Source organism: Pipistrellus kuhlii, unplaced genomic scaffold (assembly GCF_014108245.1).
Source record: "Pipistrellus kuhlii isolate mPipKuh1 unplaced genomic scaffold, mPipKuh1.p scaffold_m20_p_26, whole genome shotgun sequence".
NCBI classification, from domain to species: Eukaryota; Metazoa; Chordata; class Mammalia; order Chiroptera; family Vespertilionidae; genus Pipistrellus; species Pipistrellus kuhlii.
In genome coordinates this window covers 7,089,558-7,106,325 of record NW_023425525.1, presented here as the reverse complement: position 1 = coordinate 7,106,325, position 16,768 = coordinate 7,089,558, and the positions used below count along the sequence as shown (strand labels likewise).

At 38.0% G+C, this 16,768-nt stretch overlaps 1 protein-coding gene across 3 annotated transcripts in view; it reads right to left on the bottom strand.

Annotated features, from left to right (window-relative positions):
* CREB5 (cAMP responsive element binding protein 5) overlaps positions 1 to 16,768 on the bottom strand; it is a 383,557-nt gene that overhangs the window by 303,388 nt on the left and 63,401 nt on the right. For all 3 annotated transcript variants that reach the window (XM_045587225.1, XM_036453719.2, XM_045587224.1), the window contains exons 2-3: positions 16,626 to 16,697; positions 10,571 to 10,664 (exon numbers count right to left, since the gene is read on the bottom strand). In XM_045587225.1, the coding sequence (XP_045443181.1) occupies positions 10,571 to 10,664; positions 16,626 to 16,679 (148 nt within the window). In that variant the 5' untranslated portion in view covers positions 16,680 to 16,697. The remainder of the gene's footprint in view (positions 1 to 10,570; positions 10,665 to 16,625; positions 16,698 to 16,768) is intronic.

The window sequence follows — 16,768 nt, the reverse complement described above, 5'->3', positions numbered from 1 at the left end:
AAATATCACATGTGAAATTGAAATACTAGACCACTTGCCATCAGTTGGAATTTAGTTTTTCAGGTTTTACTTACATTTATTTCCCTACAATTCTTTGTTGTAGATTTATAAATTGAGGACCATGATTCCAGGGACAGAAAACAGTCATCCTGGAGGCTCCAAGTCCTGAACAGTGAGACGGGTTCAGGAGATGGCCCATGAAATTGAGTTCAGGCTAGCATCGGGGGCAAATCCCAAAACAAAGTTGACAGATGTTTTATGTCTCCTCTAAAGCAAAATCATTGCCAAATACCAGCTCACATATATCAGCAAAGGAGGCTGAAGAAGCATGGCCCATGGACAGGAATGTCTCTGTCCTCATGGGCCTCTCTATAACAATAGAAACAAAAGCGAGGGAACAAGGGGAGCCAGGGCTGTAAATGGAGTTGGTTCCTCCCACCCCGAGAGCAGAATACCCAGATGAAGGCCCAGAGTCGTTGCCAAATGGGACTTTTTTTGTGGTGTGATATGGTGAGAGAAAAACAAAACAGATATCTATGTCCACATTTGGAATAGATAAGGCACAGTGTTCCTAATTTTTTATTCATTTTCTTCTTGTGAATGAGCCATTCTTTCCAGTTACAACAGGAACCAGACAATGGAGCTTAACTTTTGTTTTAACATTTATTAGAATTAATACAGGGTCTCCAGTTGTCTTTGATCCCACATGGTACCAGTTCCAAGTAAGCCAGGAAATGTGCAAATCTTCAAAAAGGGAACAGCTAAATCTATCAGCAGCTTAAATAAAAGAGGCAGAGGTTCTTAGCCACATGAATGCCTTGTCAAATAACTGTTCCAGCTGAAATTAGACCTGAAGTGGGTAATGTCCATGGCCATAAATTAAAATTCTTGTAAACCACACCCTATTTAAAACTAAGTGCATACACTGGTTAGTTACAGCAGCAGCAATTTCCATATCCTGAATGATAGGGGCCAGTGCTTTCTTGGAGGATAATACCTAATGTGTGTCCAGGAGGCCACACTCCAGGGACATACAGGAACTCCAGTGGGAACTCAGAGCTGAGACAATTGTTTAAGGACTTTTGCTCACCATTCTTTTAGTGTTTCCACTTCAGTGAAGACCATCTGAATGACAGAGGGGGATAACACCAAATCTCAAAGGAAACTGAAAGTTAAATAGTAACTTTTGAGCCGGAACCTGACCCGCAGTGACAGTGATTTGTTGTTACTGCCTTTGTAAATCTGAATTGGCACTGCATAAGCATCTACGTGTTACCTTCTCACAGGTTGCAAAGAGCGTGCATGTTCTTAGGAGACACCTGGGGCCACTGTACATGAGAAATCTTACCACTTCTACTCATCTCACGAGTCCTTGGGGATCTCTTTTCCCACTGAACAATGAAGATTTGACACCAGAGGGATTTAAAAATCCTTTGTAACATTTGCCATATTCCAATATCTAGTTACCTTCCTAGTGAATCTATTTCTTGAAAAAAGAGACATCTTGTCATAGAGTTGCAGCCTCTGTAGATAGCTAGGGACAGGACACTGGCCGGGTGGAGACATTACTTGTATATTTACCCGGTAGAGTGCCACAAACAGTATTATGATTTAAGAATTCACCCACCAGTTATACAATAGGAAATCCTGTATATCACATTGCATCTGGGAAGGAAAAGAAGTATATGGCTAGAACTATTAAAAAAAAATAGTAACTCATTAAGTTTTCCCATCAGTCCATAGTCTGCCTAGCATCAGGGCTTCAGACTCAGTGAGTATGATTATTCCAAAGTCAAAATACAAGCACAAAGCTAAAGCCTGAAACCTGATTCTTCTTTTAAAAAGTGGTGAGTCTGCTCAGATTTAATTATAGGTTGCTACCTTATTCAGTTTCAAAGCTGCGTTTGAGTTAAGTATTTGTCTATGTTTTATTTTCCTCAATGACAAAAATAAAAAATAAAAAAAAATGGCAGAGCAACAAGTCATCAATTAAGAAAAAAGAAAAAAGGAAAAGAAAATCAGAGTTCCCATCATATACTGGAGGAGAAGAATGTGAACGCCCTAAGCAAAATTTTCTTTCATATTAAATTGATGGTGGCTAGTAAGTCTATAAAAGCCTCACTAATTCAAACCAGTTATAAAAAAGATCAGTTTGAATTAGTGACTATTTTAACTATATGGTATTTTTTAAAAGGCAGTGCATTTTTTCATTATTTGCATGACTTAATTTCAGCCAACAAAATGTGGCTTAATGGAATTCCCAAGAGTGCACTCAAATCAATAGAGAAAATAATTGGAATTAGCTTATCTATTTTAGTAAGAGTTGGGGTTCTAAAACAAGGCAATTTTCTTAGATACTTTTTACATTTGGTTTATATTCACAGCTATCGCATGAACTTTTCAGCAATGCTTTCTTTACAATATTCTTATTTAGTCCCTATATGAATGTTAATAAAGACCTGATTAAAAGAGTTTACATTAAATAAATTTGAAAATACATAATCCTTTATAAGAGCAATAATCAGTAACAAATGACAGAATTTCAGACAGGCTTCTTTGCAATAAATGTGCCTTTTATTAAATATAAAAGTACAATAGAAATGATAGGGTCCTCTCAGTGACATTGATATTTCTATTTCCCTTTATCCCAAGATGCAGTGCTACCATGAGTCAAACCAAAGCAACTCTGGTTTTAGAACAACAGCTGTGGGATGGTTAAAAAATGGACCATGGCTAGAGTGATCCAAATCAGTGAGAGAGATAAGACAATCTCATACTCTTGAATAGTCTGCTGGAACCTGTACTTTGTCAAGGTGGACAGCTGGTGGACTAGATACCCTGAGAGTGCTTATGAGACAAGTCAAAAAGGCTCTGACAAGGGCCTTGCTTAGGACACATAGCTGCAGAAACATAGATTTAGATTCAAATCAAACAATTATATGTTCTACATCTCACTATCAGCCAAGGCCTACCCCAAGTGTGCCAACAGCAATCAAGCCATGACTTTAAGTTGCTTTAGAAGAGCTGAGCTGGTAAAAAGGGTTAGTAAGATCATGTCTTACTTACACTGTGAGATCATGTCTCTGCTGGCCAGGTGAACTAAGGCAGCGTTTTTCAACCGCTGTTCCGCGGCACACTAGTGTGCCGCGAGATGTTGCCTGGTGTGCCGTAGGTGCAGACAAGACAAGAATTTTATAATTTTTCACTATTTTGTTTACTTAATATTTCATAATAAAGTAATTATAAAATACTTTCTTTGTGTTTATTTGATTCCTATTCAAGAGAATTACTTTATATATAGTCAATATAGGCACAGAGTTAAATTTTTTAACATTTTCTAATGGTGGTGTGCCTCGTGATTTTTTTCATGAAACAAGTGTGCCTTTGCCCAAAAAAGGTTGAAAAACACTGAACTAAGGGATCCAAGGCGACTGTCTTATCAAAACCTGCCCCAAACGGTGAAAGCTCAAACTTAACATTTCCACTTAGTCACTAATTTGCCCGAGTTCTCCGACACTCTTTGTCAAAGGGGAGGTTTTCCAGATGGAATAGACTGGGAGCCAGTTTTGCACACATAAAAGATGGCTGCAGATCAAGGCCTCTGAGGTATTCAGGTGAATCATTTAAAATTCTATTTTGCTAGATCAGCTTGAAACATGCTTGAGAAGCTCCTATAAATGCCAAAAGGCACTTGTTGCAATAAACAAGATAATCTGACTTAAAAACACAATCTTTGTTCCTCTAAATGCTAATGTGTCAGTATAATCTCCTTCTAAATCTTTCATTTTCTTCATTTGATTGCTATTAAATAGATAAGTCAGTAATAAAAGAAAAAGCAGTTCATAGATTTGTATTCAAACACAAATGTAAGACCAAAGCATGTTCATAGTTTACCAAATCCAGGCATAAAGTAAGAAAATTATAGACACATAGGGACTTTAGACAAACTGCTCATCCTCTTGATTTTGTTTCCTCATATGAAAAAAAAATAGCTAGAATTAAATGATACAATGCATGTAAAGGAGAAGGCACAATTGCAGGCACAAGACAAGGCAATGAATGGAAGCTACTGTTATTAGCATGCTGCCCTCTGGTGCAAACCATATTCATCACCCTCTGTTCCATTAAGATTGGATTAATTTACAAAGTGGGAATTCACTATGTACAATACTTTCACTTTCAATGGAAGAGGAAGTAAATATGGGCTGTGTGTGTGACTTATTTGCTTACTCAGTCAGGGTTTTTTTATATTCTAGTTCATTCCAAAAACAATTTGGGTGATGTATATTACCTTCCCTTTTGGCTTCCCCCTCAAAATGCCCATGGATGATTAAGCAGAGTTTGTAACAAAGAGCCACAGGCAATGGATTTGGGCTGAAGTTGTCTGGTTGATCAGGATCACTATTTTGGAAACAAATGTTCCACTTCATTGAACAACATTCTTGCTTTCTCCAGAGAATTAAATGTATAGCCTATTAAAGATAGGACCTAATTCTATACTTACTCCAGGGACACAGTTGGGTTCTGAGAGACTATATTGTCATTTAATGTTAGATGCTCTGTATCAGTTGGTGATAAGGAAGATGGAATGAGGAAGCTAGTCTCTCTGGCCTCTCTTTTGTGTGTTACTCAAGATACAGTCAGTTGCACCACATATGGTTTTACTACTTCTGGTCTCACCATATTCACAAGATAAGGATAAAGGGCACCTGAGCCCACAGTACTGAACATCAGGTCTTGGCTAAAATGCCACACATGCAGAGAGGGCTTTCCCAACCTTCCTTAGGCAGTCTGCTTACCACTTGTGTCCCACTGTCATGTTTTATCTTATTAGTGACAGCACTTATCACTAGTGAATATTTTTTTTATCTATCTGTGGAGGAGGTTGTGTATTATTCCTCTTCCTCCCCACTCTCAGTACAGTTCCATGAAAGATGGACCTCATCAGTCTTGTTCATTGCAGCATTCCTATCACCTTATCAAATCCTATTTTTCTTGAATAAGTGTTTATTGAATGAATGAATAAGTGAAGTTCAAGAGTGTTGAACTTACACCTTTCCTGAAAGGTGAAACCAATCAATATCTCTGATAGGAAGTCTAAGAAAGAGACACATGGGTCCATAGCTTTAAATGCCTAGTAATCTCACCATGAAGCAAAACCCATAATCTAAGACAATATTTCCACCATGTTCTGCCAACACACAGCACATGTGTGTGCAAACACATACACATAGAGTTCTCATTTGGAATATTATTTCCTTGTTTGGCTGTAAATACAATTGCCCTTTATTTTCCTGCACAGAACTTGGGGACCCTGTAAATAAGTGAGGGTGGGGATTTCTGAGAGGGAAAAATTTAGGAATTTCTGGATGCCTAACCATATTGCCATTAAAATAGATCCAAACATCATCCTCTTTATCTTTAATACTGAAATTTGATCATATTTCAAGCCAAACAGATCTTATGTCACATAACAGCTGATAATTTTGCAACCTGTGTATATAAGTATATTGTCCTCAATTGATTCTCTCTTTGAACTTGGCATCTAAAAACCTTTGATATCACAACTTCCCTTACCTTGAGATTATCATCTATCAGATCAAGAACAGCTGAGAGTAGAGTTGTGTCCATCATAATATCAGGACTCTGTAAATGGGCCATGTGGATCAAATAAGAATGGGAAAATCAAAGAGGAAAGGGCTATATGTTTTTGCCCCCAGAATCCAAAACCATCCCCATTCATGTCCCTACTATTCTTGTCACTTTAGCCTGGGAGGTCATTATGTTTACTGTCTATTCATAAGAGCAGCTGTAGCTTAATCAAACACATGACTACCACCTTGACTACCCTGCCTTGTGGCAGGTCAAAGATCACTCTGGCCTAAGTAAAATGGACTTTGTGCCAAAGCTATGTAATTATTTTAGATACTACAACTCTTTGGACATTTATCTTTGAAGAGTATATCTGCAGTGTCTTAATAACTTCCCTAACTTTAATATTTATAATTAATAAATGCTAAAGTGATTTTCCAAAATACAACTTAACAAGATATCCTGAAATTAATAATGAATATACATAATACTATACTTTATCTTCTTACTGTCAAATTCTAGTTCATTTGGAATAAAATTTTGTTTAATTGAATATTGCTTTAAAAAAATGGCCTGAGAGGGACTTGAAAACTTTTGTCCTGACGATGTTCGCTGATTTAAGATTGGTTTATACTATTTCTATTATTAATATATTTCAAACTGTAAAAGATCATTTGTCTTCATGATAGGCCACAACATAGGCTTCAAGTATATTAAGAAATAAAAATGTAATGAGCCTATTTTAATAAGAGTAAATTCTGTCGCTTTTAATAAATTCAAATCTCAATAAGATACACACAAGTAAAAACTTCAATCATATTTACAATCACACTCTAATATGTTAAAACTACAATGAGATTTGAGATAAATATATATTGAAGACTTTCCTAGAAAAATCAAATACCAAAGCAAAAATACCCAGTAGACAGCCCATTATAGTTCAACGTGGACAACACTGGCTTATGACATGTAGTAAACCTCAGTCCTCTAAATGCAAAGTAATAAAGTTGGCCTGGATATCTCTGTACTCCATCCCAGCAAGAAAATTCTACCAGACTATGAACATGCAGAATGAGTAACAAGTTAAACAATTTAGCACTTAATTTCATTGGGAATAGGAAATGACTTCATCCCAGCTTCAATATAAAGCATGGGAAAGCAGAAGAATATATGGCAATATATTATTCATGCTGTTTTCCCCATTTATTTCTCCCTTCATTTTCTTACTCCAAGTTTGACATAATAAAAATTAGAGTGACTTTTCTCCCAATATTTTTTCCACCTGACACTGCCAGTTATTGGAAGCAACAGTCTTAAACTAACAAGGGTCTGATAAGACCAAATGAAAAGCTGCAAGAACTTAATCAAAACCCTGCTAATATCCATTATATAGAAATGTTCACAGATCTTTAGCTACTTTTTTCAGACCTTCAGATGGGACTTTTGGAGGCCTTACTAGCAAGATGCCAATAAGCTACTATGCTGACACCACTATACTGGTAATATCTCCACATAATTACCACCCCCTAATATTACCTCCCACTTCCCTACCACCATGAAGTCTATTTTAGAGATCTTATTTGGGAAAAATAAAGAAAGAACTTATGTATTTAAATATTTGGAATTGCAAAGTCTGCAGCTTACTACTTGCATATATAGGTTCACTGTTGAACTATGAAGTTATAGCACCAATGACTCTAGAGGAAGTAATAAGTAATAAAAACACAAGAACTGACAGTAGTAGTGAACATCCAAGAAAACTTAAATGTACTGGACAAAAAGCTGTTCCTAAAGTATTAACTAAAATCTCTAGTGGTAGTGCATCTCACGGTAAAATTGCTTAACATAAAATGAACCTAAAGCAGTCTTATTTTTGTGCAAAAACTTAAAATACAAAGTTATCAAGACTGCATTACAAAATTTATAAAAGCATCCATTTAAAAAAAAAAAGGAGAGATAGTAGAGTAATATGTAAGGAAAAATATCCTGTAAGTAAATTATATCTAGAAAATTTTTACTATAGAAAATTAATTTTCATTTGTAATGCTAACAGCAAGACACCCATGAAAAATCACACATGGTGTCAAAACAAGCCAAAGGAAAATTGGGCAAAAATAAAAAGGATCCCAAGTCAATTTTATAGAAAAGATTCCTTTATTAACTTTTGGTCAAGAATATGTTTGTATATTTTCAGAAAACTACTCCAAGACCATGGGGATTCCTTTAACAAAGAGGAATTGTCAGGTCTGCTCCAACCTCAAAGACAAGAGGAGAAACAGCCCAGAGATGGAAGAAACTAATGACACCTGGCCACCCTAGCAGTCAGCAGCTGTGTGTTGCTGCAGGTTGCCCAGGACCAAACCAGAGAGGGTTGGACTTGTATTGCCACCATCTGTCCATCATCCAGATATCATTGCTGGCATGTACATATAAGGAACCATTTGACATTGAAACTGGGTCTCAGAACTATTGGACACTGAAATTGGGACTCAAACTTTTTTTGTTATTATATTATTATCATTTCTAGTCTGCAGTTGCAAGATTTTTCAAAGAAAAAAATGGGGGGAAATAGTTATACAGATAAAAAACCATTGAACAGACTGTCAAACTATAGTGGGAAGGCAATGGAGTTTGGGGAAGGGAGGTGGGGGGGGGGAGAAGAGGGAGGAGGTGCTGTAAGAGATCAACCAAAGGACTTGTATGCATGCATATAAACATAACCAATGGATACAAGACATGGGTTGGGGGAGGTGAAGGCATATGCGGGGGTAGGGGAGGCTGGGGGAAAGTCAAGGGGGGAAAAAAAAGACTTATGTACTATTATTTGTAATCCTTCAAACAATAAAAAAAAAAAAAATGACAGTCCTTCTTAGCCCTTGTAGGTTTTTATAATTCTTACAAATTTGAGTTTCTGCATCTGTTTCTAGACTTCACACAAACTATTTCTGAAGAGCCAGCTGGTTCAGAAAAAACAAATAGGCAGAGAGAGAGGTGGTAGGTGGTGATGGAGGGACAAGGAAGAGGACACCTTGGATTTTGGAGAGTCTTCAAAACCACAATGTATTTGAACTATTATCTAGTCATTGGTGGGTTGATGAAGCTGTGTGGACAACTCTGACACCAAGGGTATTTAATTATGTACATAAACTTGTAAAGCCTGACCATGCAGTGGCCAGTACAAGTCAATGGTTTAGGACTGCAGGATCAAGGTCCTCATCTTTGCTCTGTTTGGTGAGCTTGGAAAAGCGGTTCCATGTCCTTGTGTGTCTCCTCCTCTATCAGTAATAAGAATTGTAAAAATAATTTGCCTGACAAACTCTTGGTGGAATTCCTAGCTAATAAAATACTTGTAAGATTTAAGTGCCATAGAAATGTTAAATTATAATTGCCAGAGCCATCAGCTGTTCTTGTGCTATCACTCTAACGTATTCATGGATGCATCACTCTCTCACAACACCAGGGAGCTGGTGGCTCTGGGGAAGTATTCCTAGTCTAAGAAGGGTAATGGGAAATGGTTCAATTACTCTGCTGGAATTTATGAAACACTTCAATTTACATTCTTTCATTGAATCTTCACAATAAGCCTGTGGAATAGATTTGGCAAATAAAATCATTCCCATTTTATGGTAAAAAAGAAACCGAGGCCCAGAAGGGTGTGTTAACTTCCTCAAGGTCAGACAGCTGGTGGAGTCAGAGTCCAGGCTAGACAGAGTTCAAGTTTCCTCACCTCTGGCCTTGCCCTCTTCCTAACTTCCATACCACCTATCAAACTGGGAAGGAATGGCAATTAATGGATTATTATTTTTTACTTCTGCTCATATTTGCTGAGAACTTGCTATGTTTCAATGCAATATATCTTTTAATCTCCCACATACGAAGAGGGTATTGTTTCTTAAGGAAAACTTCACCTACCACTTCAGTCCAGAAAGAGAGCTCTTTCTATTGTAGGTGCAGAGTATTTTTCCTTACAATACTCATTAGTTCCTTACTTGTGGTAGCGTTACCTCCAATAAATCCATCATAAGTTGAAAATATGATAAGTGAAAAAATGCATCTAATATGCCTGACATACTAAATATGATGATGTAGCCTCGCCTGCCTTAAATGTGCTCAGAAGACTTACTTTACTCTACAGTTGGTCAATTATCATAAGTTTATCTCAGAAGTAATTGTCCTCTTCTCATCAGAAGCAGGAGAATCAACTGAGGACACTATACTTCCATACATAGGTTATAGACATGATTGGATGTGAAAACACAAAACACAATATCCCAAATCCATGACAACAGAGGACATTCTATCTAGGGTATCAGTTATTTCACCTCGTGATCTCGTGTCTGAGCAGAGCTGCTGCTCTCCGCTGCCTCTGCCCAGCACCATGAGAAAAAAGATCAAGATTCAAAATTCAAAATTTGAAGTTCATTTTCTACTGAATGCATCTCTTTCACATCATCACAAACTCAAAAATTTGAAAGTTGAACCATCATAAATCAAACTACCAGTATCTGCTGAGTCATGGACCATCTGGATATCTGGATATCGTGGACAGCCCCAGTCCTCTATTTTGGCTAAGTGTTAGGGTACACATTAATTGTGATGCCCTTGAGAACAGAAATCATATAAATTTTTACACCTTGCATGTCACTCAGAACAATGCAATGTGCATTACAGACGCTTAATTTATATTTGCCGCCTGAGTGATCACAGGTGTGTGCTTTTTAGAAAGATATATGGAGCCAAGTTTTAGAGTAATAAATATTTACATGCCAAAAAATGAAAAGTCACAGCTCTCCAATTATTTGAGTGAACACTGCATTAGCTGATTATATTTTTGCTTACCATTATTTTAAGTCTTTTTTATACCTTAGAAATGTATATTTTCATGGCACAGAATTTTCTAGTGGAAATCATCCTATTATGAGTAGAACAACTATTGGTGGCTGATTACCCAAAGCTTCTTTGCCTGATGGCTCCTTACCTGATAACATATTGTCTGTTTTTATTGAGGGAAACTTCAAAGTCATTTCATGCTTGTGCCTATGAATCATCAGATGGTCCTCTGTAGGGAAGCGCTGTCAGACAAATAGAGAGAAAAAAGGAGAGGGGAGAGGAGCCATTCAGTTTTGTAATATATATTTGCCATTACAGAGAAAAAGATTTATTGAGCATTGCAAATGTGACAGGCAAAACAAAAAACTGTTCTGACAAAGTGTGAAAGCATGAGTAAGTAAAATGATAAATTATTTTCTGTGAGCAAATATACTGGGATGCTCCTTTGAATTACTCCCAAATATATGCATCCTTATTTCCATTATAACTAACCAGGGTCTTAATTATGTTGTAGAAAAATCTGGCTGAGTACTAAGAAGACACAGAAGATCTTTGCCTTCCACTATTCTATGAATTCCCATACCTCCCCCTGGGAATTCCTTTGAAGGCCTTTTATTCTTAGGGATAATAATAAAGACTTGAATATAACCAACTGTGATGAGTCATGAGTAAACTAGATGCTTCCTTAGGAACTAGAGGTATCTAGGATAGACCTTAAGTTTGTATTTAGATAAAAATAAAACAGAGAGAGGAAACTTAATACTATTGAAAATATTAAAATAATATCTACAAGAGAAATATGCTGTGTTTTTAAAGAATAAAAGATTGTTTAAATTTATGATTGCAAAGAATAACTAACCTGACAAAAGTAATCTTCCATTTCTACCTAAACATATGAGAAAAGCATGCTCAATTTTTTAAATTAATTTAGACCTAAGTAGTACTGGAGTTTTGCAAAACTATTTAGAACTCTTCTCTAGTAGTTACTGTTATCCATAATGATGTAAAAATAAGTCTAAGGTAGGGGTGTCGAACTCAATCAGAGAAGGGGCCAAAATCTAAAATCCAGCCTAAATCGCGGGCCGAATGGTTTACTGAACAGTCATAAACTGTCATTGTTTTGGAAACGCAGCGGAGTGCAGTGATGACAGCGCGGTGCGGGCCACATTGCAAGGCCTGGCGGGACGGATTTGGCCCACGGGCCTTGTGTTTGACACATGTGGTCTAAGGCATAATAGGTATGCTAGACATCTATAGATTAACTGAAATTAGCAGAAATGTATGAAGTAGGAAAACATTTTGATTCATGTCAGAATTAGGAAAGAATTACAGGTCTTGATTAATTATTTGACATATAAACCTACAAGTGTGCACCCTGACATTTGTATAGTATGTTTCTGTTTATGAAGACCTTGGACAATCATTATCTGATTTTTTATAATTATACATATGATTAATACTAGTGTGACAAATTATTTTTGGTATTTTATACTCTGTACAGTGTAGTAAACCAACACTTTATTTTTAATTTTCAAAAAGTGCTATTATGGTTATCAAAATGCTGCTCCCAAATATTTTCAGCTGTCTGTCTTCTGGTCATATGGTGGGATTGTATTTCCTGATCCTCTTGTGGTTGGGTGGGGCCATATGATTAGTTCTGCCTATTGAGTAATGAATGGAAGTCACAGGTCATCCAGATGTGAGCACCTAATTCTTAATGCAAGACCCTCTAGAGAACCCCTCCCTCTCCCCTGTAGCATGGTGATTCACAGTATTAGACCTGCCCCTGTAGCATGGTGATTCACAATATTAGAAATAGTGGCCCTTCAATTATCCTAGTCACTAAAGGGATGTGAAAAACATCCTGCCAACCTACAATAGAAGTGTATGCTTGGGCAACTGAAATCAGCCTTTGTTGTTTTAAGTCATTGAAGCTCTGGGGTAATTTGTTATTATAGTAGTTCCTAGCCTACACTGACTCAGACTGGATTTCTTAATAACTGGACTTAACAGCTTTATCAAAGTCAAATTAAAATACAACAAAGACAAATACTGCTGAACATTTCTGAATCTTTGATAATTTAGGACATCTTTCAGGGATTCCCAGTTCCTCTGGAGAGTCATTATAAATTTCAATGGCCACTGCTATTATGATAGAACTCTCTTCTGAAGACAGTATGATGGGTTCTTGAGGGAATTTACTGGGCTAAATCCTTCAAAATATTCTAAAAGTAATTCTTCAAATAAATATCACACATTTATGTCATTTATACCATATAAATTGGAGAGCATAGAATTTGCAAAGCATTATAATTATATGATATTTCTGAATACAAAGATTTATAATGACATGGGTTTTTGCTGCAGATTCATCTATTCTTTGATCTTCTATTACACCTTATAATGACTGTATCAACTATGTGACATTACTATGCATGGTTTAAATGTCTTACTCCTTCTCTCAAAAGCCTTATAATAACTTTTACTGTGATATATATACAATCAACAACATTGTAAATCCTTTACTTTGTACCTGTAAGCCAATTTTTGGCTCTGTATGATAATAGCTTAAAATAGATTTATAACTAGCATACTAACTAAATAATAATAATTTCCATCATATCTCCTATTGACTATAAATCACTTTCCAAAACAGACGGTCTAGGACATCTGTGATGTCTTTTTTAATTGGGTAGGAAACTAAAAACAAATGATAAGTAACCAAAATGGATTGTCTATAACAAAGGCAGAGCCGAGAGAGGCCACTGGAACCCGAAACATGATTGATGTGGAGGACAAAGGAACAGTGAGATTAACATTGAACTTTGTGAGATCAGAAAGAGGAGAGAAGCTGTTTTTCTTTACTGCTGGGATAGAGCTAATATATAATGCGTTATAAACACAAAAGTTACTTGCAGGTACTATAGGCCGTTCCTCATAGAGCCAAGTGTTTTTCCAATGGTTGAAAAAGGGAGGAAAATCCTTCCACCATCCCCAATGCAGCACTGATAATTCATATCCCCTCCCCTTCCCAATTCCCAGCCATCCTTTCTTCTCCGTGTACGTCCCAGGCTATGGAATGTCACTAAGTAAAAGCCATGATCACAACTGACTCCAGGGGGATTTCCTAACCCCCCATCAGGAGATCCTTGTAATCACTGGGCAACTACTACGCTTTCTCAATTCCAATACCTCTTCAATTGAAAGATGCGCATGTTTTATAATTGCTTGTTGAGGAAAAGAAGCACTTGCACATTAAATAGAGACTTCAAGCTTTAAATGCATCTTTACATTTAAATTTGGCAGGGCACTGAGGGGAGAGGCTTAGAGTTTTACTAAAAACCAAGAAACTATACAAATCCTCAATTATCATGTTCATCTGGCCTTTTCCTCAGTCCTAAGCCTTCTCAAGGAAATGACCTACTCCTTCAGTGAGAAAGAAGTTCAAGGTCATTTGAAAGGTACCCCTTTCATCCTTTATTACCACCTCCACCTCAGAATTTGATGTAACTTCACAGATTCCATTTCCATTTCGTCCTCTCTCAGAGGAATAAGCACCCCCCTACTCCGTAGGATGCTCTACACCCCATATCTTCCCAGGATTGATGCTTCAGTTGGTGTCCTTCAAGCCAGCGAACTCACTCATCCTTGCCCTTGAGTAAACCCAGCCATGGCTCGCCTTTAATTTAAAAAAGAACCTCTCTCATGCAGCATCATCCTCAGGCTGCCATTATATCCCTCTGCTTCCCGTCACTCCCTAGTGCTCTTGAAAGAGTCCTCTATGCTGGCCACCTCCACTTCCTTGCCACCCACTCACTCGTTAATCCTTCCACTCCGGCCCCCACCCTGACTCCTCTCTCATAGGTTGCCGGCAAGCACCCACTGCCAAACCCAACAGCCTTTGCTCAGGCCTCTCACTGTCCCAGCTCTCGCAGCGTCTGACACCAGTGACCACATGTCTGTGGCATTTACTTTTTATATACTGCCTAATTCCAAAAAGGAGAAGAGATAACTTAAAGCAAACTTTAAAATCCAGTAGAGAGCATCAGTTAGAGATAGGTAACCCCTCTATCCCAAAAGGAAGGGATCCAAAAAGAAAGAAGGCTAAAGCCAAACTTCAAACCAGTGGGCATTCTCAGCCTGGGGCGATTTGGGATGGTTAGCAATGCCTGAAGACATTTTTTGTTTTCGCGACTGGGGAGTGAGTTGGCTCCCGGTAGAGCCAAGTTGAAAAACACTTGGCTCTACAGGGATCTAGGAGGTAGAGGTCAGGGATGCTTCTAAGCATCCTGTAACGCACAGTCCCCGCTCCAAGAATGTATCAGCCTCAGATAGCAATAGTAGCAAGCCTGGGAAACTGTCACACAGTCTGATGACCTACATGCAGTTCCCTTCTCTCTGACTTCTCTAAGTATTAGATTCCTCAAAGGCTCTCCTCTACTATCAGTCACAATCTGGGCCCTGCTAGAATACTGACTCTCTACGAACCTCACTGGGAGGATCCCATTCCGTTAAATGCCCCTTCCATAGAGGAGCTCTTATTATCCTTCCCAAGGAAAGTAAATCTCCTTGACACTCTTCAAGGTGGCCTGTGCTCTTCCTTCATGGAAAATTATAATTCAGAAATTAACTGATTGATTATGTGGTTGCAAATATGATGCCTAAACTAGAAGCTCTGTGAGGGCAGAGATACGTGTGTCTTATGCACATAGTAGGCACTCCAAAATTTGCTGAGTGACTTGAACTGAAGAAAACTTAAGGTCACATTTTCACAGCAAAACCAAAGCATAATGCTCAAATTCTCTGGTTCCCTTTGGCCCTTGAGACTTCTCCCTAAGGAAACTAAAAGGGAACCAGCATTACCTTATTTAGGTAAGGCCACTGTCTATACTCACAATGGATGGCAGATTTTTCCCCAGTTATGGATCATCCCATCTATGTTGTCCCGGTGTTTACTATTTCAAAATGACCTCCAAAATCAGTTTGCTGAAAAGTAGTTTAAATTCACAATAATTTCCTCTATTGCTTTTCTTATTTATAGGTTGCAAATCAATATTCACACAAAAAGCCCTGGGAGAACTTGCTAGAACACATGCAAAGGACTCTGGTTTCTCGAACACCGGCTGGTAACACCACAAAGCAGCACCAGCAACAGCATTCATTTCTCCATGGCATCTTCTCTCCGAAAGGCTCCCAGGCCTCCCAACTCTCTAGGGAGATATAATGAGGCCCTCAATAGACATCATCTCTCATTGACTCCTGGACAATACTGCACGCGGCACTGCCAACCCCACCACATAAATGGGGAGGAGCAGGAAAGTGGGCAACCCATGTTGGAAAGAGCCTGTGCTTTAAGCTTGTCCTATATCCAACAGAATAAAGATCTTGGCGTGAGAGTGACCATATGTGGTCATTTTCCAATGACTGAAACGTGAAGGCACCCAAAGGGTCATGTATAGAAAACGTCACCATCAAATTCCAAAGACAACATGTAAACCTCTGATGTTAGATGATGGATGTTTCAAATTTCTTCCAAAGAGATAGGTTCCAGTGTAATAATAAAAGCAGCAGGAATAGTAACAACACAACAGCAAACATTAATTGAGCACTTACTATGTGCAGGCTCTATACTAAACTCATCTAATTCTCACAATTCCACTTGATGGGAGCCTTTGGAGGCTAAAAAAAGGTTTAATATAGCACAGTAGGCAAACTTCTCCTCTTAAAGTTTAAATAAATAGAAAAATCGTAGGTTCTCAAAGAGTTAGAGGGAGTTTATTTAACTCAAACAGGACAACAAAACAAAACAGAATTCAACCACTGGTTGTAAGCTCTTTCACCAGTAATCCAAAGAGCCAATATTCAAGTAGCTGTTATAACAGCAGGAACCCTCCTTCCCCTCTTTCTGAGATAACTAATCTGAGCATCTGGTGGGCAAGATGCAACTAGCATACTTCCAGGGGGAAGTGGCCAAAATTTATGTTTTTCAGGGGCTATGAGGGAAGTAGTTCAAACTATTCAGAATGTAAAATGAACACATTGATGATGACGATGATGGTGATGATGATTAGGGGTCTTTGACGATATGACACCTTGTTGAAGAAGGAAAGCACACAGCAGGCATGATTGACAAGAAAGAGTTGCTTCCCTGTTGGAAGGTAGCTGTGACCCCTGTAAGACAGAGCAGAGATCCCCAGACTTACCTGGGAGCAGCCTGGCGCACTGCAGATGAATGGCCTCTCCTGCTCCAGATTCATCTTGGATTCCTCATAAATCTGAAGGGCCAGCGGGAGAGGGAGGAAAGAAAACAGAAATCCATGAATATTTTCTGCTTCCACCTGAGAAA